At 50.2% G+C, this 21,837-nt stretch overlaps 1 protein-coding gene across 3 annotated transcripts in view; it reads left to right on the top strand.

Annotated features, from left to right (window-relative positions):
* agap2 (ArfGAP with GTPase domain, ankyrin repeat and PH domain 2) overlaps nt 1–13,481 on the top strand; it is a 56,297-nt gene extending 42,816 nt beyond the window's left edge. For 2 of the 3 annotated variants that reach the window (XM_039746624.1, XM_039746623.1), the window contains exons 14-19: nt 3,124–3,183; nt 5,947–6,098; nt 8,960–9,050; nt 9,141–9,363; nt 10,853–11,114; nt 11,198–13,481. In XM_039746624.1, coding sequence (XP_039602558.1) covers nt 3,124–3,183; nt 5,947–6,098; nt 8,960–9,050; nt 9,141–9,363; nt 10,853–11,114; nt 11,198–11,404 — 995 coding nt within the window. In that variant the 3' untranslated portion in view covers nt 11,405–13,481. The remainder of the gene's footprint in view (nt 1–3,123; nt 3,184–5,946; nt 6,099–8,959; nt 9,051–9,140; nt 9,364–10,852; nt 11,115–11,197) is intronic. The other variant, XM_039746625.1, reaches the window with a different exon arrangement.
* Nucleotides 13,482–21,837: the final 8,356 nt, after the last annotated feature.

Raw genomic sequence — 21,837 nt, 5'->3', positions numbered from 1 at the left:
TCCCTCCATCCTTCTACACTGATTCTCAAGTCCCTCCAATGTCCAAGAACTGGTCACACTGTGGGCACCCATGTCTTTCTGCTCCGGGCCGCCCATGACACGTAGCCTCCCTCTGCTCTGAGCCTTCATTGTAAGGTGTCCTCCAAGTTTCACGGTGATCAGTAGTCATCATCACTTTCACACGCTCCACTCTTTGAGTGCTGTGGCCACACTGTGGGCACCCATGTCCCTCTGCTCCGGGCCACCTAGGACATGTAGCCTCCCTCTGCTCTGAGTCTTCATTTTGAGGTCCACTCCCAGCTTCACTGCGTTCAGTAGCCATCACAGACCCTACTTCTTCATGACATTAACACTGCTCACATTGTGCCACCATGCCCCGAGTGTTTCTATGTCTTATGTCCACTCTTGGCCCTTAACACTCGTGGTCCCGGCACTGGTCTCCATGCCCCCCCTTCACACAACTTACACCTTTAAGCCGTATTAGCCTTCCTCTCATGATTTTGAGCTTCTCACTCTTTCCCTTTTTCTTGACACACTCCCTTCCCCTCAGCCCCCGACTCCCCTCAATTCCTCTTTCTGCTCTCTGAGCCCCCCTCCATCTTCTAAAGCCCCTCCACCTCTTCCCTTTGCTGTGAGGTCCCCCAGCCTCACTACCATCAGTACCCTTTCAAAGACCTTTCTTCATGGTGCTCACATTCTCCACCACCCCCCGAACCCTCAACTCTGGTCACACAGTGGGCATCCACGTTCCTCCACTCCAGGCCACCACTTACTGGATGTGTACCCATCTGTGCCGTTACCCCTGGTGCCCACCTTCCCTCTGCTCACAGCTGTCTTCTCTTTGCCCTTAGCCCTCATGGTGGTCCCCTTGACACACTCTCCTTTCTCCACACTGCTGTCCACTCTCCTCTCTCAGCTCTCATTTCTCCACTACTCCCTCCATGGCCTTCCTCCCTCTGGCATTCTGAGCCCCTCCATGCTGACTCCATCTTGTAGACCAACCACACACACATATCCTTCACCTAGGTATGAGGTTTACTCCCAGCCTCACCATGCTCCATACCCAGTTTGCCATGACAGGATCTGCTCCATCCCCTGCTTCTCCTCTTCTTCCTCCTGCTCCACTTTGGTCACACTGTGGGCTTCCATGTTCCTCTGCTCTTGACCGTCCATGTATCGTATCCTACTTTTACTCCATGCCTGTCTATGTCCTTCATGCTAGCACACATCCTCCTTCTGATTACAGCCATCCACTCTTTGCTCTTAACCCTCATGGTGGTCCCCTGCTCAGACTCCGAGACCTCCTCCATGTGCTCCTCTCCCTTAAGCTGTCCCAGCCTTTGGACCCCTCACTCTTTACTCCTTGACAGATAGGAGTCGCCACTGAGCTCCAAACCCCAGAAACAATTGTCATGCAGACAGTCACGGGTTCAAAACAGAAGCTTTTATTGTGAAAGACCTCACAGAAGGTTTCTTTCAGGTCACAGAAGCACAAAGAGACATGAGATTTGTCTTCCTTTCCTCCTTCTGTCTCTTCTCTCTCTGCCCACCTCCCTCCAGTGAGTGTTACAGGAGGCTGGACAGCCAGCTTCCCTTTATGTTGGCCCTTGGAGTATCTCTGGTGCCAGGAATAAGCCACAGTAAGTTGATATTGTGAACCCTCTCAGAGCTGACTCTCGGCACTACAACTCCCAGCATGCCCTGCAGGGTTTAAACATGGTTACCACAGTTCTAGGATGCTGCCATCAAGCGGATGGGGGATAAAATATACAAACTTAGGAGCTTTCCCCCCACTGCTTCCTTATCTTGGCCTCCCGTCTAGGTAAGGTTCCCACACTCACTCTGGCCGAGACGCCAGACAATCCTGCTTGGCACTTAAACTTGACACACTCCAATCCTTCTGATGCCCTCACCTCTGCCACACACCCCGTCCTCTGCTCACAGCCAGCTACTCTTTGCCCTTAACCTTCATGTTGGTCCCTGGCTTTTCCAGCTTTCCTCCTGGTAATTTGAGCCTCTCGCTCCTTACTTTTTTCTTGACATGCCCTATGCACTCTTTGCACTTGACACACTCGCTCCATCTTGTCCAAGCCTATCCATGTCCTTCACCACAGTGCACACCTTCCTTCTGTTCTCGTCTTTGTCCCCATCTGTGGTCTCAGCCACAGACTTATGATGTTCTTCCCAGCCTCACCGTGCTCAGTGGCCATCACAGACCCTCTTCCTTCATGTCATTCACATTCTCCTCCACTCTGTGGGCATCCATGTCCCACCGCTTCAGACCACTGATGACTGGACATGCACCAAGCCTATTGATGTGCCACACCCCTTCCTTCCACTCACAGCCGTCCGCTCTTTGCCCATAGTCCTCATGGTGGTCCTCCACCTTCTCCTGGTATTCTGAGCCTCTCACTCCTTACTTTTTCTTGACACGCCCTGCACACTCTTTGCACTTGACACACTCCCTCACCCCCTTTTCCGGCCAGCACACACCCTCGCTGCACTCACGGCCGTCCGCTCTTTTCCTCTTGACCCTTGTGGTGGTCCCAGGCTCTTCCAGCTTTCACCCTCACTCGCTCCACTCTCTCTGCCCCCCTCCCCCCCATCTCTCTGCCGTGTCTCACTCACTCTCACTCACTATGTGACCTGAAGGTTGTGGCACTCGCCTCTGATTATTAGTCACACGGTCAGCACCCATCGCCCTTCCTCCTTCTGCTCATTTCCTCCATGTGCCACTCCTAGTATGCCGCCCCGAGCCTCACTCCCCGCGCTCTCTGCCTGTGTGCGTCTCCTCTCTCAAGGGCCACTCAGTGACTGTCCACACTCCCCCAGCTGTGCACGTCCCATTCTAAATGCTGGTGCCACTCCCTCCACTCCCACATTGCTCACTCCTGCTCTCACCCTTATGGCTCGCCTCACTCCAACGACGGCCTGTCTGGTGTTTTGCGTGTGGCTCGCTGCTCTGGGCGCTCTGGGCGCTGGCTGTGGTCTGACCCTCTGCCTGTCTTTTATCTCCCCTTCTCTGTGTTATTCCGGCCGCCTCACTCCTCTTCCTCCTCTCACTCTTTCTCTTTCTCTTCCCTTCTGCCCTCCATGGATCTGCCTGCCTTCCTTACTTTCTAGCTAAGCGCAAAATGTGGAAATTAAAAAGCTTTGGTAGCTTGAGAAACATTTACAAAACAGGTAACCCCCCCTTCCCCTGCATGCTTCGGGTTCAAATGCGCCTGTCCCATCACCTCATGCATGCCCCTCCCCTCCACCCCATTGTCCTTGTCCTGCTTGTCACTGGTGGGGTGGCTGTCTGTCTGTCTGCCTGCCTCTTTGTTCTTGTTGTTTGTCACATTATTTGATGCTTTATTGGCATGACATGGCCTGCCAGAAGAGATACCCGACCTCACTCCTGGCACCTGCCGGGCGCTGCCCATTTTTTCCACACTTTTTTTTCCCATTTCCTGCCTTTGCTGGGTGGTCTTACGGCTGCTTTCATTGTGCCCCATCGGCGTGTCATTACTTTTATGTCTCAGGCGGCTTCAGAGAAACAGCGGGCTCCTACGGGTTGTGGAGGGTCCAACATGCCACATCTGTCTCGTTCCTGTGAGTGAAAGTTTACAGGGGTTGTCCCCAAGTTGAGTGGGCTCAGGAAACGTGGAGCTGCTGGCCGGCCAAAACCGAAAAGCCAAACGATATCCACGAGGTCCACGTGCCACACGCGTCCAGGGAGATGGCCCTATAATAATAATAGTAATGGTGGCTCATTGGCCAGCCCTGCTGCCACTCAGCTCCAGGTACCCGGCTCTGACATGTGGCCCCCTCACTGTTTCTGTGGAGCTCGCACATGTGTGTCCTTTTATTCTGCATGAATGTTCTTTGGGTACCCTGATTTCATCCCTAATGCCATGACTACTTGGCATCTCTGGATTGGTGTGTGTGCCAGCGTCTGCTCTTGGTGGAGGGGCTTACTGTCCAGAACTGGCCTCTGTCTTGTGCCCTTTGGCCTTGTAGTTTAGGATTATTATTGCTATTATTATTAGAACATGTGCCTCACTTTTCCATCATGGCTGGCACTGCCATCTCACAGGAGAGGCATTTCAGGTGTGAATGGCAGTCTGGTGGCATTCCATGTGGAGGGTGCCTGTTCTCTCTGTGTCTCCATGTGGGTTCTTCTCTGGGTACTCCAGCTTTCCTCACATTTTAACTTTAAATTATGCCAGTGTAGCTGGTGTGCCATCTGGGGGTTGTTCCTACCAGGTTTTGCACCCCCTTGACCTTAAATTGAATTAAGTGAGTTTGACCAAATCTGGGGTGCCAATCCACTGCAGAGCGCTCTCTCTCTCTCTCAAACACACACACACACACGGTGCCAGTTTAGAATCACCTGCAAACCTAACACCCACATCTTGGGTACCTGCAGTTGTCTTCTAATTACCTGTGTGGGCACTTGTGAGTCATTCAGCTCTTCATGCATTGCTGAGCAGGTGCCTGAAAATCCTTTGTAGCATTGCAGATGAGCACAATGGGTCAATACCAGCTATGCCAGCCATGACAAGTGAAGTGCAGGTGAGCATGTAACACACTTTACATCTCAAATGTAGCAAGTGTGCATTTCTGCCCATGGGGTTGTAGGGCACAGTGTGCCATTTGGAACAGGATGGTGCACACTTGGGATGCCCTATGATGAACGTGGCCTCGGGTGCATTTGAGCAGACAGTCCGGGACTTTGTGCTTCATCTCCAGACTGCGGCCTCACCTCATTTTGACTCCACCCCCACAATGCCGTTACTCATCTTGACTCCACCCAATTAGAGATGCTTGTCTTACCTTGACTCCACCCACACACCGCCCCACCTCATCTTGACTCTACTGCATAATGCATGCCTGTCTCACCATCACTCCACCCACATAGATCACTCTGCCCGAAATGCTCCCTTGTCTCAACTTGACTCCACCCCCACATTACCTAACATTTACTCCATCCTGAAATACATGGGTTCTTTTCAGTGACTCCACCCACATTTCACCCCATGACATCTTGACTCCACTCCAAATGCATGCCTGACTCACCTAGACTCCACCCACACACTGCCTAACTTTTATTTCACCCTGAATTGAATGCTTTACTCACAGTAACTCCACCCACATCCCACCCCATCTTATACTGACTCCGCCCCAAGAATGCATTCCTATCTCGTCTCTACTTCACCCAAAAACTGCCTTACGTTTACTCCATCCTGAAATGCATGCATTCTTCACCGTGACGCTACTCAACTATCACCTGACCCCATCTTGACTCCAACCGAGGACGCATGCCTGTCTCACCTTGACTTCACCCACTCACTACTTGACCTTGACTCCGCCCTGAAATGCTTGACTCTGCAAACTGCGCCCACTTAAAACTTGACTCCATCCCAGAATGCCTACCTGCCTCACCTTGACTCCACCCACACACTCCTTGCCTTGACTCCTCCCCACAATGCATGCCCGCCTTTCCTCGACCCCACCCACACCCTACCCCACTTTGCCTTAAACCCGCCTCAGACTGTAACTCCACCCCCTCACTGGCCAGCTCCACCTCCTGCTCCAGACTCTCAGGAGTGAACGACTGACTTCTTTGTGTGTTCACAGGCAGGCAGTGACCCCTAGTGGCTACGGACCTGGACTTTAAAATATTGGGTTGCAGACTCGAACCCCCCCCGTGCTGGCTTATTGAGTCACTCATTGTGACAGTATGTGAGGCTGTAAGTTGCACTGTACTCATGGTGTTCATATCCATAAAGAATGATGGCCTCCTTTGTTGCCTTTGCAGGCCTTGGCTGAGTCCTGGGCTCTCACTTGAAGGTGGCAGGTTGGAGTTGTGACCTCTTTCTGTCCTCCCGCATGGCGTTTCTTTTCACAGCTTGAGACTCGCAACATGTCAGCTGACCGCACACTGCTTTCTCTTTCACACAGAGGAGGAGACCTTTGAGTTTATGATCGTGTCCAGTACCGGGCAGACGTGGCACTTTGAAGCACAGAGTCTGGAGGAGAGGGACTCGTGGGTACATGCCATTGAGAGTCAGATTCTGGCAAGTCTGCAGTCGTGTGAGAGCAGCAAGAACAAGGTAAGCCTTCTCAATGGCCAACATTTTACTGCTCACTTGCCAAGGCGCACCTGGCACAACCTCAGCTGGTGCATCCCACAAAGTGCTAGGGCAACCTTGACCATTCTGCTTCAAGTCGATGCCACGTCAGAATGCATACTGCATTTAGTCTTAGCTGAACCCTATCATGGAGAAAAATATCACACCTGTCGTAGACTCGCCTCACCTGGGTGATGTAGGACGCTTGGCAGTGCCCGACATAATGCATCACATCTGACCCAAGCTCATCTGGGTCAAAGAGCAGCACACCTTCACCTGACTGAAGTCACACACCTGTTTCATCCTCACCTATGTAACATATAATGTATGGCATTTGTTTACCTGCTGATGTATAGCACACCTGTGGTCCCACTGGAATGAAGGTACACATCTGGCATAACTTCATCTTGCAGGACCAGCCACCCAGGCACATCAGGGACAGCATACCTGTCATGTAGTCACCAGAAAGAACTGACACTCAAAGTGAAGGAGCACCCCAGCCTTACTTGATTCAGGACATCTGGACCAATCGTACCCGAGTAAGCACCTCACCTGGCATAGCACCACCTGGGTGAGGTAGCCCCTTGAACCACCATATTAGACACACCTTCACCTGTGTTAAAGAGAACTCCTGCTGCTGAATATTTAGGTTGAAATAGTCACAAGTGTACCTGATCTTCACACATTAAAATTGCACACCTGTCTGTCACACCTTCAGACAGGTGAAATATCATACGTGACATTTATCAAGTGACACAACACCTCAGGACCCTCATTGGAGTGGAAGAGCACTCAAGTGCGGCCTCAGCTCCCAGGAGGAGCATCCTGACAAGCTCTCTTGACCCCTAGACCTGGCACATCCTTACCTGGCTGAATAGCACACCTGGCATGAGTCATTTCTGGAATACATTCATCTGAATGGAGTATCACCCCTGCACCCTCATCCGAGTGAAAAAGCAGCTCAGCCATACTTGGTCCACAACATTTAAACTGAGCTCACCTGAGTCAAACATTCCATCTGGCACAGACTCACCTGAGTGAAGTGTCACTCCATCATAGTCACACTTAAAATAGCACACCGGTCACACCTTCAGCCAGGTGAAATATCATATGTGACATGTATTTACTTGAGTGACATGGCACCTCAGGATCCTCACTGGAGTGGAAGAGCACTCAAGTGTGGCCTCAGCTCTCGTGATCAGCACCCTGGCAGAGTCACCTGTTTCATAGACCTGGCCTGGTTGAGTAGCCCACCTGGCAAGAGTGAATGTCATATCTGAAATGTATTCAGCGGAATGGAGTATGACCCCCTGCACCCTTGCCTAAGTGAAAACGCAACACGGCCATAGTTGACCTGCAACATTTAAATGAAGCTCACCTGTGTCAAACATCCCATCTGGCACTGCGTCACCTGAGTGAATTGTCACCTCAGTGTAGTCGCACTTGAACCACTATATATTACAGGCACCACCACCTGAGTGAAACAGAATTCCTAATGCTTGCTTTTCAGGCTTGATGAAGCATTGTGTGTGTGAAGTAGCACACCTGCCCCAACTGTACCTGATCTACCACACCTGTCACACATTATAGTAGTGCACCTGGCACATCTTCAGCCATGTGAAATATCACAGGTGGCATGAATAATAGGGTACTTCTGCACCTTCACTGGTGCGAAAGATCACTCATTCATGGCATCAGCACTCGGGACCAGCACTCTGGTACACTCACCTGGCCTCACCTTACCTGGGTAAGAAGCACACCTGACATGAAGGAATGTCATTTCTGGAGTTTTATGCACCTGAATGAAGTAGCGTGCCAGCACAGTTGTACTTGAACCACCATATTAGACACATTTTCATCCGAGGGAAATGCTTACTGCCCATGCTTGATGTGGTGCCACAATTATACCTGATCTATCACACCTACCACATACAAACTTACTGTATGCAGTATGTTGTATGTGGGGAGTATTCACCTGGGTGACGCTGGAATGAAAGACCACATCTAACCTAACATTAGTTCTCAGGACTAGCACTCCTGGCACCCTCACTTGACTCTCTACACCCACCCTGGGTAAATAGCACACCTGGTATAGCCCACCTCAGTGCAGTATTATTTCTGTCATGTATTCACTTGAAAGAGCTACCCTCTTGGTCCATGACATCTGACATCCCACATGCATAGCCTCACCTGAGTGAAGTAGTACCTTGAGCCACCATGTTAGTCACACCTTCAACTCAGTCAAACATTCTCATTAAACACAACTAGAATAGCCTTACCTTAATAAACGGGCACTCCGATACCCTTACCTGGCAGCCGAGACCTGGCATAGTCTTACTTGGGAGGCAGCTCTGGCTCCAGACCAAAATGCTAAGTGGACATCTGAAATACTAGGGGGTGTTTCTGGGGAGATCAAGTCTCAAATATCCAAGTTAACAGTATGCCCAACAGTGTCGGGGGCCTTGCCCAGCTGATTGAGACCCATGACCAGGTGGCTGACCCAGCTAACACAATCTGACCTTAATTTTCAGAACTGCACCCTGGCACGGTCTTACCTGATCCGTCACATGCCTAACATGGGTGCATCTTACCATTTTGACCTGGCACACCTTCACCTGTCCCATCACCCCACCCCTTGGCACACTATGTCTGACTCATCATCATCCCACTTTGCACAGGTGGCTCCATTCCTGTGGACACCTACTTTCTGACATGGTTTGTGCTTCTTCATGATAGGATCCTTGACTGGCTGCCCTTAGGTGGTCACTACGTTCCTTCTTCTTTCTCTTGGTGGACATGTGTGTCCCTTTGTTGATTAACCTCTCCCTGGGGTCTCTCTGCAGGCCAAAATGGACAGTCAAAGTGAGGCGGTCGCTCTGCAGGCCATCAGAAACACAAAGGGCAATCACTTCTGCGTGGACTGTGGAGCGCTGAGTAAGTGGACTTCTGGGCTCATGTGGATGTCTGGTCTTTTAAGCTGCTTTGGAATGACCATGAATCTCTCTCTTTATCCCCCCTCCTCAGATCCCACCTGGGCCAGCCTCAACCTGGGGGCGCTGATCTGCATCGAATGCTCGGGGATCCACCGAAATCTGGGTACACATCTGTCCCGGGTGCGCTCACTGGATCTGGACGACTGGCCATTGGAGCTGACCCTCGTACTCAATTCCATCGGCAATGAGATGGTCAACAGCATCTGGGAAAGAAACACACAGAGCCGCAGCAAGCCGAGCCCCGAGTCCTCTCGGTGAGTACGGAACACGCTGTCCACTGACCCGTGCAGCCCCCCAGCCACTCTGCATATACCCAGTGCTGTGAAAAAGTCGGTGCCCCCTTCCTAATATCCCACACGGCCAATGACCTCAGACCTTCAAACAAAATGCAGCATTAGAGGAAGGGAAACGCACAGCAGAGTTTTTAAATCGGTACATTCACAGAGCAAAGTCACCCGTGTGAAAAAGTAATTGCCCCCTACCTAATATCTGCTGTTCTGCAAATTTAACACAGCCATTGACCCAGACCTTCGTACGAAATACAGCATTAGAGGAAGGGGACCTGAGGGAACACACAGCAGTTGTCTTTAAATCCGGACTTTCTTTATTCACAGAGAAAAGTCTCCTGTCTATCTATATCAGTTATATAATGCCTTTCATCACTTTATTATCTATCTATCTATCTATCTATCTATCTATCTATCTATCTATCTATCTATCATATAGTGCCTTTCATCACTATCTATCTATCTATCTATCTATCTATCTATCTATCTATCTATCTATCAGTTATATAGTGCCTTTCATCACTATCCATCTATCTATCTATCTATCTATCTATCTATCTATCTATCTATCTATCTATCTATCTATCAGTTATATAGTGCCTTTCATCACTATCTATCTATCTATCTAACTATCTATCTATTATATAGTGCCTTTCATATCTATCTATCTATCTATCTATCTATCTATCTATCTATTATATAGTGCCGTTCACATCTATCTATCTATCTATCTATCTATCTATCTATTAGTTACTAGGGGGCTTTGCCCCCTGCTCACTTCGCTTGCCCACCCCTGTGTTTGGTTAATTGGATATACAATTTTCTTTTTTTATCTTTGGAAGTGTTTCAATTTCATTATTTGCACTTTTACTTTAAAGCTTCGTTAAAAACAATATTATTTGGAGACACATTGTGACAATGCAACATATAATTTGACTTTCTAATGTTTGCCCCTGTGATTTATTGATTGTCATAGTAAAAGCTATTCTCACAGGAAACTGTAAACATTTTAATAAGAATGGCATATCACAATCTCCTTTGGTGTTTAATGTTATTCGTGGAATATATACATTACCTTTCTTTTTGCCTCTTAAAATTTGCATTGCTTCTCTGTGATCATAAATATACACCTGACCAAATTGTGCCCAACATACCTGATTGAGGTGCCCCTCATCACCCCCAGCACACTCTAATCTGATGTCCACGCTGGCAAGTAGCCTATAGCCCACCTGCTGGTAATCCCTGGTCAGTATGGGTTTCAGGTGGACCTACCCTAGACAGCACGCCCAGCTTTCAAAGACAGCATTGGTGCCAGTCAGTGCCACTTCACCCTGGTGTGGGTCATTGGTGGACATCCTGTATATGACCCTGAATGACAGCCACCCTAAGACACTTGTGCCCACCTTCTTCTTCTTCCTGCTCTATATGTGCACTCAGCTGCTTGTCTGTATTTCAGAGAGGAGCGGGAGGCATGGATCCGGGCGAAGTATGAACAGAAGCTCTTCCTGGCTGCATTGCCCCCATCTGAGCTGCCAGTCCCGACGAGGCTTCTCAACGCCGTGCTGGACAGGAACCTCCAGGGTCTGTTGCTCCTGCTCGCTCACAGCCGGAAGGAAGAGATCAATGCCCCTCAGCCACGAGGAGACAAAGACCGGCGCTCTGCCCTGCATGCTGCCTGCCAGCAGCCTGACGTGGTCATGACTCAACTACTCATATGGGTGAGTTAACCTCCTGTGCCATCCTCGTGCCCGTGTCCTTCACGCAGCCACTAATGCCAGCTCTTCTCTTTTTGATCTTACAGTACGGCAGTGATGTGAAGGCCCGGGATGCCCAGGGACAGACAGCATTGGCATATGCCCGCCGGGCAGGGAGCCAGGAATGCATAGATATTCTTGTCCAGCACGGCTGTCCCAACGAGGGCTTGCCCATGCTCCCCACACCGAAACTCAGCCGCAAGAGTAGCTCCACGAGTATCGGAAGAAGCAACTCCCGCCGGGGGATCTCCTAGCCCAGTGACCTGCGTCCACTAGAAGAGGAGGAAGAGGAGGAGGAAGTGGAAAAGGAGGAGGAAGAGGAGGAGGAGGTCGGGACATCAAGGTGCCCACATGGACAAGTGAGCCGGGAGCAGTGCCCGTGCCCAGCCTGTCTCATGGAGCCAGTGAGCAATCTGTGTCCACTGATGGCCTGCAGCCGGCCAGGACTTACCTAAGCAATAGACGAGCAGCGAGGGACAGGGTAGAGAGCCGCGGCCAAGTGGACGCACCCCCCGGAGTATTGGGGTGAGCTCTTTCAAAGGTGACGCGGATGGCGCCGTTTCCCACCAGCTTATTCAGTATTCCGTCCAAAAGAAGAGCATCCACCCATTACAGTGACCCCTGTCCACTAAGACATGTTCTTTCTTACATGAGACCCTCAATATCTTGCCCATCCCTGACCTCCCACTAGGACATCTGCCCATCCTCAGGTGACCCAATGACCTTCCAGGAGGCACTCTTATCAACTCTAGTGGCCACTGAGTCCCATGTCGGCGCTATACACTCTTCACATCCTGTCCCCTTGGTGCCACTTGGTCGCCCATCCTGCTAGCCCAAGAGACTCTGTGTCCAGCCTTCCATCTCAGGAGTTCTCAAGTGCTCACTCGCATGTTCTTTCAGTCCTTCTGCCCACCATGCAGGTGCCATTCTAACTGCCCGTGTGTGTCACCTCCAATCAGGAGACTTGTATCCACTCAGGTAGCCCAACTTCTCAAAGGGACGTGCGCCCACTCCTGGAGGTCCTCTGTCCATCTTTTTCAAAGAGTTCATGGCCGCAGTCTTCTGTCCAGTAGGTTCGCCTCCGCATCCCGTCCAGTCCTTTTCGTCCACTCCCCCCTTCCCAGGAGGTCCTTGATTGACACCTGGCTTTCCACTCCTCTCCTTCATCTCAACAAGTGGGTCACCTGAGTCCTGGCATCCTCTTGTGACACTACAATGCAAGTCACTTCTGCAGAAAATCCCAGTGGTCAGTGGGCTCAGCTGGACGCAGAACTGGACTGCCCCTCTGTGATGTGGCAGCTTCATGTAGTGGACACCTCACTTTGGACTTTTCAGAATCCTCCCGTGTTTGAAAAGAGCGACGGCCGCACAGGGTGGGCGAGGGTGGAACTGCCTCTCCTTGCTATATGTCTGCGTCCTCAACGATTGTGGCAGCAGCTCGCTGACCCTTTAAACCTTGCTGTGCTGAAGTGTCACCATGTGGCTCAGGTGACCGGCTAAGTGGCTTTGCACCTTCACTGTGTTGAACAGGAGGGACGTTGGGACCTCCTGAGGTGGTGGCCACATGCTGAAGAACGGTCACCGCGACGACGGGAAAGAGAGTGCACTTTAGGCTGATGAGCAGGTCTGGAGGAGGCGGGGCTTGTGGAGGGCACTGGGCGACGTGGCCACGCCCCCTCCCTACTCGCGCAGTTACAGAGGTGTGCAGATGTGGCTGTGCAGAAGCAGATGGACACATTTATGAACACACACGTATCGTACACATAAACGCACACACATTCACATTTACACGCATAGAAGAAACGGCAGAAGCGCGCAGACACGCACACACACTTGACTGCGCCCATGCAGACACACAATTGTAGACATTTACACACACACTGCACACTCGTGACGATGCACACACATATGCACACAGACAAACAGGTGACGTCATTCTAACACACAAACGACCCAGTGACGCTCTCACACACACACAACCAACAACACCAGATGAGGCTGCGCACCTGCAGGCACACATTTATGAACACGTGCACGCGCACACGCACACAATCCCAGGCCCTGTACGGCCCACACACGCACACACACACACAGAGTTCTACACACCCGTGGTACCCGGAAGCCGCGCGCCGCCCTGCCCTGGTGTCATTTGTTCCCGTGGTTTTGTCGTCCGTGCGTCCAGCTGGGTGTTCTTGACCGTCCGTGTCGGTGCGGGAGACGCTCGTCCTCCGGTTGTGCTGCTGTTCTGTCCAGTGTTTGACTGCCGTGTTTCCTACTTTTTGATTTTGTACCGTTGTTACTTTTTTCGACTTCAAGTTGTATATCGGAGGGGTGGGGGTTTGGGGTGGGGGGGGGTCAGCGTCTCGTGCCCTATGAACTCTGTGGCCACCAGCGGGGGAGGGGCGCCCTTCCTTTTTATAATAAACTTGATCTGTGCTGCCACTTGGCGCGTCATTTCACATTTCTGGTTGGGGTTGGGGTTTGTGTAGAGGACCTCATCACCCACCAGATGGGCATGAGGTCCCATTAAAGCCATTATAGGGGGGTTGAGGAGTACTCTGTCACCTTCAGTCCGTCATCTTCCTCATTTTTGAACAGAGGTGTCCTTTGTCATTTTCAGCCGTTATTTGGCACTGCATTTATTACTCAGTCTGACCAGCAGGGGGCAACATAAGGGAGGAGGTGGGGCGGGGGACTGGGACTGGGTGGGGTTAATGTTGACAGCTCAGAATGCCTCACTCAGAGTAGCACAGCAGCTCTCCAAAGCTCCCCCTCAAGGAGGGACAAGTCAGGCTCCTCCCCTTCTGAACCGCGCCGCCCATTTGTAAGAAACTTCAGGAAGTCAGTGCAGCAAATGGACTCTGCCCGGTGGATATTAAAGAACAGACCTACGTGGTTGCTGGACAGGATGGACAACTTCAGCACTTACTGCTCTCCTGAGCTGGCAACAAATGAAAAATAAAATTGGCAATCCCTATAGGTTGGCATCGAATGGGTGGGTCATCAAATGGGGCAGCACGATGTATGGGTCAGTAGTCAGTGCTGGACATAACTGACCCCAGGACTCATGGGACATTGTTTCCAATCAACTCAAAACTGGAAATCAAAAGTTCCTTTGTATAGTGCCTTTCCATAACGACCACAGTACAAGGTGTTCATGGCGTCCCATGGACCAGTGACAACAGAGTGATGCGCACAAATGACAAAAAAGGACAGCAAAGATAATATCTAAAAGAAACACTTGTGTTTTGGTCATTAGGGGCAGTTTATAAGTTGCCTTATCGGTCAACACCTTCCTCTAAACTGATGCTGTGGAAGTTGAGGGTTCTTGAAAAGTGGCAGTGCCAGGTGCCCGTGGTCTTTAAGCACCCTGTCAACAAGTATGTCACCTGAATCCTGGCATTCCCTTGTGATACAGCAATGAAAGTCCACTCTGCACAATGTCTCAGAGATGTTGGAGGAACATGAGCCCCCCTGCTGGTCGCAGACTTAACTGCCCCCTCTGTGATGTGGTAGCTGCATGTTGGGGGGTATCTCACTTTTGAGTTTTCAGAAGCCTCAGGTACTTGGAAAGGGTGGGACATGGGTGGGCTGACCTGGCACTGCTTTTCCCTGCTGTTTGTGTCTGACATTGGCGGTGGCATAAGTGTCACCCCATGGCTAGTGGCTCAAGTGTCCTTGCACTTTTCCTGTGACCTCCTGGGGTGCCCATGTGCTGAAAGCCCCTCAGTGCTTCTGGAAAGTGTCATTCAGGATGATGAGCAGGGGGGCGGTCACAGCCAGGTGTGAGGAGGCGGGGCTTGTGGAGAGCTCCAGAAAATGTGACCACGCCCTTAACATACTCGCACACATGGATTAAAGAAACTTTCAGTGGTCAGCAGGTGAGGCCTGAGGGTCTTGAAAAACAAGTGGCTGGGCTCTTGGATAACCCTGTTGGGTTGTCTTATGAATGTCCTAGAGAGAAAACAGAGGTGTGCCAGAGAACATGCTGCCAGCCAACATCACCAGCCTCTGTATTGCCTGATAACCCAGCATGTGATGGAGCCACTGAGGAAGACCACAGATAGAGACCACCATAGCTTTAGAGATAGAGACCACTTTAGCGATGGTCACACCAAGGCCATTTAAAGCTTCTGATGTGGTGATATATCGTGGTGTGCCTGCCCCTTCCCGATGTTTTTGCCAGTATTGTTGCCCTGGCACCACTGGGTCAGAGGGCACATCTCGGTAAGCCATACGGTCCTAAGAGATGTTACATGGCAGCTGGTGGTGTTGGAGCATTGGTGGGTTTTGTGATTTAGGGTCAGACCCAGTGATGGTCTATTGCATTAACATGGCATTGTGCCATAGTGCCAACCTCACTTGGAGCTCATGCCAAGAGTCAAGCACACAGAAAATCAAGAAACAAAAATATCACAATGGTGTGCTGCATAGTTAGGAGACCTGGATTCACTTCCCGGGTCCTCCCTGCATGGAGTTTGCATGTTCCTCCCGTGTCTGTGTGGGTTTCCTCCCACAGTCCAAAGACATGCAGGTGAGGTGCATTGGCGATCCTAAATTGTCCCGTGTGTGTGCTTGGTGTGTGTGTGTGTGTGCCCTGCGGTGGGCATGGTGCCCTGCCTGGGGTTTGTTTCCTGCCTTGTGCCATGTGTTGGCTGGGATTGGCTCCAGCAGACCCCCCGTGACCCTGTAGTTAGGATATAGCCGGTTGGATAATGGATGGATGGATGGATGTGCTGCATATAAGCAGATAATATAGAAACACAGATTAAGTACCACCTGCCCTGCGTATCAAAGGCGCTATATAATCAAACATATGGGAACGGGGTCAGGAGCTCAGCTGATTTGGGTTTTGGTGTTAATTAAAATGAGAGTTTTAGGACAATAAAGGCTAGCGGGTCAGTGGAGGCCCTGCTGGGTGGGTGCCTCATTCTCTTTGCACTATATAGCGCCTTTCAGTGCCATATTAGTTATCCTACTCCTCCATACACTTCCCAGCCCGCTTGGCTTCATTCTGTCTGTTTGTACTTTATAGTGCCTTTAAACCACCCCAGTTATCCAGCCTCACCCATGCATTTCCCAACCCACTTAGCCTCATTCTTTTAAATTATACTTTATAGTGCCTTTCAGTGTCATATCATTCACCTGCACCCCCATACATTTCCCTGCCTGTGGTTTATTCTTTATAGCGCCTTTACATCTCATCAGTTACCCATCAGTCTCTGTATTCATTTCCTAGACCACTTGGCCTATTTGTCTGTCTGTCTGTACTTTATAGCGCCTTTGAATGTTATATAAGTCACCCCCCCCCATACATTTCCTATCTCACTTATGTGTAGTTCAGGGTAGCAGAGAGCTGGTGCTTCATCTGGCAGCTTTAAGACTAGAATATAAAATCACCCAGAAGGGGGCGCCAGTCGACCTCACCCCGAGTATCAACAGCCTCTTTGGGATGCTGGAGCCACTCCGGGCGAGCACAAGGAGAACATGCAGAGTGCCCATGGGTTCAGCGTCCGGGTCAGGGTGGGCACCCGGGACTGTGGGACTGTCAGGCAGCTAACCAGTCCACAACTGCTTATTTCATATAGCGTCATTCAGAGGGCACAGTCCAAAGCCAGCAAGTGACAATCTCGGTGACATACAAGCTGTCGCTTCAAACAAAAACAAAAAGAACATGTGACAAAGGCAACACTTGGCGCAAAAGTGGCGACAACAGAAGGCACAGGGGACAAGTGACAGCACAGGAAACCGCAGGCCGATCAACAGTTTGACACGGGGAATCCCCTTCTGTGTCTGTCCGAAGATCACTTGTATAGCGCCTCCCACAGCAATGGGGTACTTAACACAGCAGTATAACCATCCTTTATTTTCTGTAGCTTCGTTCACAGAGCACTTCAACAAACGACTTCATCATATAGCGCCTTTTGAGCCATTTTACAAGTATAAGGACCCCTGATGCTCAGGCAGGTTACGTGAGTCACTCGGGTCACACTGTCTGTATAGGCAGATCGACAAGGCAGGTTTTCTGTTTGACGGTGCCCAACAACCCACTCCACCTTGCCAGCCTGCTGTCAGGGCACTTCTAGGGGGTTCAAACCCACCCCTTCTTTTTGATTGCTAGTTTCGGGTCTCAGGCGGCTGCAGCCTTGCCAGCAGCATCGGGCACAAGGCAGGAGGCCACCCTGAATGCAAGGCTGGTGAAAGGAAAAGGGAGGAAACAAAGAGAGGATCCCCCTGGACATCACATGACAGAAAACGCCAGCGCCCCCTGTTGGAGGCTGAAAGTCTGGTGCTCACTTAGCTTTGGCGGACGGCGGCCACTGGAGGGCGCCCGTGTCTTTTCTCCGTTCATAAAGCACTCCCAACAAGCAAACCTAATGACTTGATGTAATATAGCGCCTTTTGCGCCATTACACAAGTGCAAGGACCCCTGGAAGGCGAGCAGGTGACATGACACTTCTGTCCATCCATTGGGGTCTCCTCGGATATTCTAAGGCGGTCCAGTCCGTCGCTCTTTTCAGTTGTGTACTCTCACGGAGTTCTTTCAGCAGCTTCTTCGTCTTCGGCCGTCCGTTTTCCCATTCGACTTTCAGGGTTCCTGAAAACGGATGGACGATCATTAAGAAACCAACATCAGCCGGAACGCCACTCCAGCCCACCGCACGCTCACGGCGACCTCCACGTCCGCATCGAACAGACTTCGAATCTGGAGAGCCGGAGGGAGAAGGGGGCTGAGGCGGCATCCCTCATCGACTTGTGGGCGCTCGTTCGAGACGGGAACCAGAACCAGTCCGGGGCTACAGACCACCACAGCGCCCACTCGGCAGTGTGTAAGAAATTAAGCGCCCCTCAAGCCCACGACGACGCCTGTGAGAGAAGGCGGCGAAACTGCGCCCCCATGTGGACACGGCGAGAACGTGCAGACTACAAGGGGAGACCGCGGACCTGCGGGACGGTAACGACCTCGCAAGGGCCGCTGGGATGGTTTGGAGACGCAGACATTCTGTTCTGTCCTTATTCTGTGAGGAAACACCTGAGATGAGCAACTGCAGTGCCTCGTCGAAATGGCACATAAACGGAAAGGCGCTATATAACGTCACCGAGTCAGCTCTTGTTAGTGACTCTGTGTCTGTGCGGTGATGACATCTTAGTGATACATCTAAAGTGGCGACACCGTATGCTCTGCAAAGGCGCTGTATAGCAAAACTGGCCGAGCTCTCCCCAGTGACTCCCAGCGCGCTCAGTCATGTTAGGGGATTATTTGTAGAGTTTTATGGACAGGCACATTCGAGGCATTTGAACTGAGAGGGGCAAGCCCATAAGTGCCAAACAAATGCATGCCCACCACACAATGCACTCACATTCCAAGGGTTTTGCGAATAAGCAATTCAGAGCATGTCCAACGGGATGGAGGAATGGAGAGATTTGCGGTACTTTAAGTCGGCTCCCCCCTCATAGATGGGTTAGGGTGTGTGTGTTTTGGGGGCGGTATTCCTTGATTTTTGTTTGTCACATTTGTGTGCCGGGTGGCGCAGTGGTAGCGCTGCTGCCTCGCAGTTAGGAGACCCGGGTTTGCTTCCTCCCTGCGTGGAGTTTGCATGTTCTCCCCGTGTCTGTGTGGGTTTCCTCCCAAAGACATGCAGGTTAGGTTGGCGACTCTAAATTGTCCCTATAGCGTGTGTGTACCCTGCAGTGGGCTGGCGCCCTACCGGGGATTTGTTTCTGCCTTGCACCCTGTGCTGGCTGGGATTGGCTCCAGCAGACCCCTGTGTTAGGATATAGGGGGTTGGGAAATGACTGACTGACATTTGTGGAGCTCTGTAGGCTCCTCCCCTGGAAAGGCACTATATGACATCACTCTCAGTCTGTGCAATCTTCTGAATATTTCTGAAGTGGTAGACCGTATGCTGCGCTATATAACGTGACAGTCTTAACTCTTGGCAATGCCATTTACTCACATCTTGATGCGACATCTCTAATGTTTTACACTGAACACTATAAAAAGGCGCTATATAAAAAAATCTCAGGATCAGTCCTTACCAATGACCCAGAGCACTCATTTTGTATAATGCCGACATGTTAGTGTAGTATGTCTAAAGTTGTACAGAAAGGCGCTATATAACGTTAAACGTTGAGCCCTTGCCAGTGACTCTGTAGTGCTTACACTGTAGTGTCATATTTCATGGGGTCATGTGAAGGTGTATGGAAGGGCACTATATAGCATCAGCTTCAGTCTTTATCAGAGGCTTGGAGTGCTCAGTTTGTTCAGTACTGACATCTTACTGTAATATTTCTGAAGTTGATGGAAAGGCGCTATATAACTTCACTGGTCCTTAACCAGTGACTTCCAGCACACAGTCTGTGCTGTACTGACAGCTTAGTAATATATCTGAAGCGCTAACCCACATGCTGCTCAAAGGCGCTATATATCATCACTGACTCAGCTCTTACTAGTGACTCATAGTGGTTGTTTTGTGCCATTGCTCACATCTTAATATAATATTTCTGAAACTGTGCGCTATACGCTGCATAAAGGCGCTATATAAAACACACTTCAGCTTGAATCCTGACCAGTGACTCAGGGCACTCAGTATGTACAATGCTGACGTCTTAGTGTAATATTTCTAAAGTTGTATGCAAAGGCGCTATATAACGTTGCAGGATGAACCCTTACCATTGACTCAGAGCACTCACTTTGTGCCAGTGCTTACAGTTTAATATAATATTTCATAGGGTCATCTGAAGGTGTATGGAAAGGCGCTATATAGCATCAGCTTCAGTCCTTACCAGTGACTCGGAGCGGTCAGTTTGTTCAGTGCTGACATCTTACTGCAATATTAATAATTAATAATATTAATAATATAGCATCAGGTTCAACCTTTACCAGTAACTCATGGCGCTGTTTTTTGCCATGCTGATTGATTTTGCTGACATTGTATGGAAAGGCACTATATAACAGTCTGTGTCAGTGCTCACATTTGAAGGAGTATACTGTAATAAACTGTATTCAAAGGCGCTATATAACATGCCAGGCTGAACTCTTACTGGTGAACCCAGTGCTTACATTGTAATATAATATTTCATTGGGCCACCTGAAGGTGTTTGGAAAGGCGCTATATAGCATCAGGTTCAATCCCTACCAGTAAGTCACCTTGCTAAGTTTGTGCCATGCTGACATCTTGCAGATATTTCAGACGTTGGATGCAGCCTGCTATCCCAAGGCGCTATATACCACCATAGTTCATTTCCCTAAGTGACCCACATTGCTCGGTTAGTGATTGCGCTCGCATCTTAATATAATAATTTCATAGGCTGACAGGGTCATCTGACGGTGTGTGGAAAGGCACTATATAGCATCACTTTCCCTTTCCAGTCTGTGCCAGTGCTCACATCTGAAGGGGTAACGTTTGCAAAGGCGCTATATAATGCGACAGGATAAACTCTTATCGGTGAGCGCTCCGTTTGTGCTAGTGCTCACATCTTAATATAAAATTCCATAGGGTCATCTGAAGGTGCACTCAAAGACGCTATATAAAATGACAGGTTCAACTCTTAATTAGTGACTCAAGGCATTACTAACATTTATGAAGTTATATTTTGACTATGCAAAGGCACTATATAGCATCACCGACCCTAACTTTACCAGCAATTCACGGAACTCTTGTACTGCCCTTGTATACCGTACACGGTGTAAAGGCGCTAAATAAAACCCCAGAGTGACATTTTCAGCCCTCCCACACCACTCGCTCACCTTAAGGGCGAATCTCAAACAATTTATTGAAATTCACCTGAAAATGGCGCTCTCTTTTAAAGGCGCTATATAAAAGTGAGGATTGTCAGAAAAGTGAGGATCTTAAAAGACGAATTCATGTTTTATGCGATTTTTGAACGACGCGGCCACGGGGACGGGTGTCAGTATGGACGAGGACGCGCCATAGCTGACTATATAGCGCCTTTGCTGATCGGCGGACGAGCACACGTGTGGTTCACGTGTTAATTTCCAGATGGGGGTGCACTAGTTCGTAATCAAAAATGTTCAAATCCATTGATTAATCAGTTGGGTTTACAAACAATGCGCTGCCTTTGATTTCTTCACTTGAATCCTGAGCCAGTTTTGACACCGGCGATGACGTCACATTTCGTGTTCCGTTATTCGCTCAAATCTAGACGTGAATCGACGGCTCGGAGTGGTCCGGTGGGTGCTTTATAGTCCGAATGGCTTTGTCTATAGAGCCGTGTCGGTGACGGTCACTCCGAGGTGACACCATTGTCATTGGGGGCCAACTAGAAACAGCGTAGCCGTTGAACACCAACACAGTCGCCAGTGGCTGCTCAGGTCCCCTAAGGTGCGTATGACTGCCTGAAAAGGCGCCTTATAACCACTTCATATTCTCTGCTCACCTACGAGAGGTCCTCCCCTTTACCAACCTGACATATTTCTGTCACTTTATGGGATGCATGAATGGATTTATGATCGAGGATAGAAAATGGTTGACATGCAACCTGACAACCTCCGGGTAGGCTAAGAGAAAGCGATCGGCGGTCGCCCCGCCCACATTGTGACACTTCCTGCCCCGCAGACTCACGCGTCTCGACGTTGTCACGCGTTTTCGTGAAGACAATCGGGTGGGAATGCCCCCTTCCCCGTAGCCCCCCCTGTTCCCACACCCCGAGTCGAGATCTTTGC

The sequence above is a fragment of the Polypterus senegalus genome, chromosome 3 (assembly GCF_016835505.1).
Source record: "Polypterus senegalus isolate Bchr_013 chromosome 3, ASM1683550v1, whole genome shotgun sequence".
Taxonomy (NCBI): Eukaryota; Metazoa; Chordata; class Cladistia; order Polypteriformes; family Polypteridae; genus Polypterus; species Polypterus senegalus.
The sequence above is the reverse complement of the archived record's forward strand: the minus strand, read 5'-3'. Positions and strand labels throughout refer to the sequence as shown.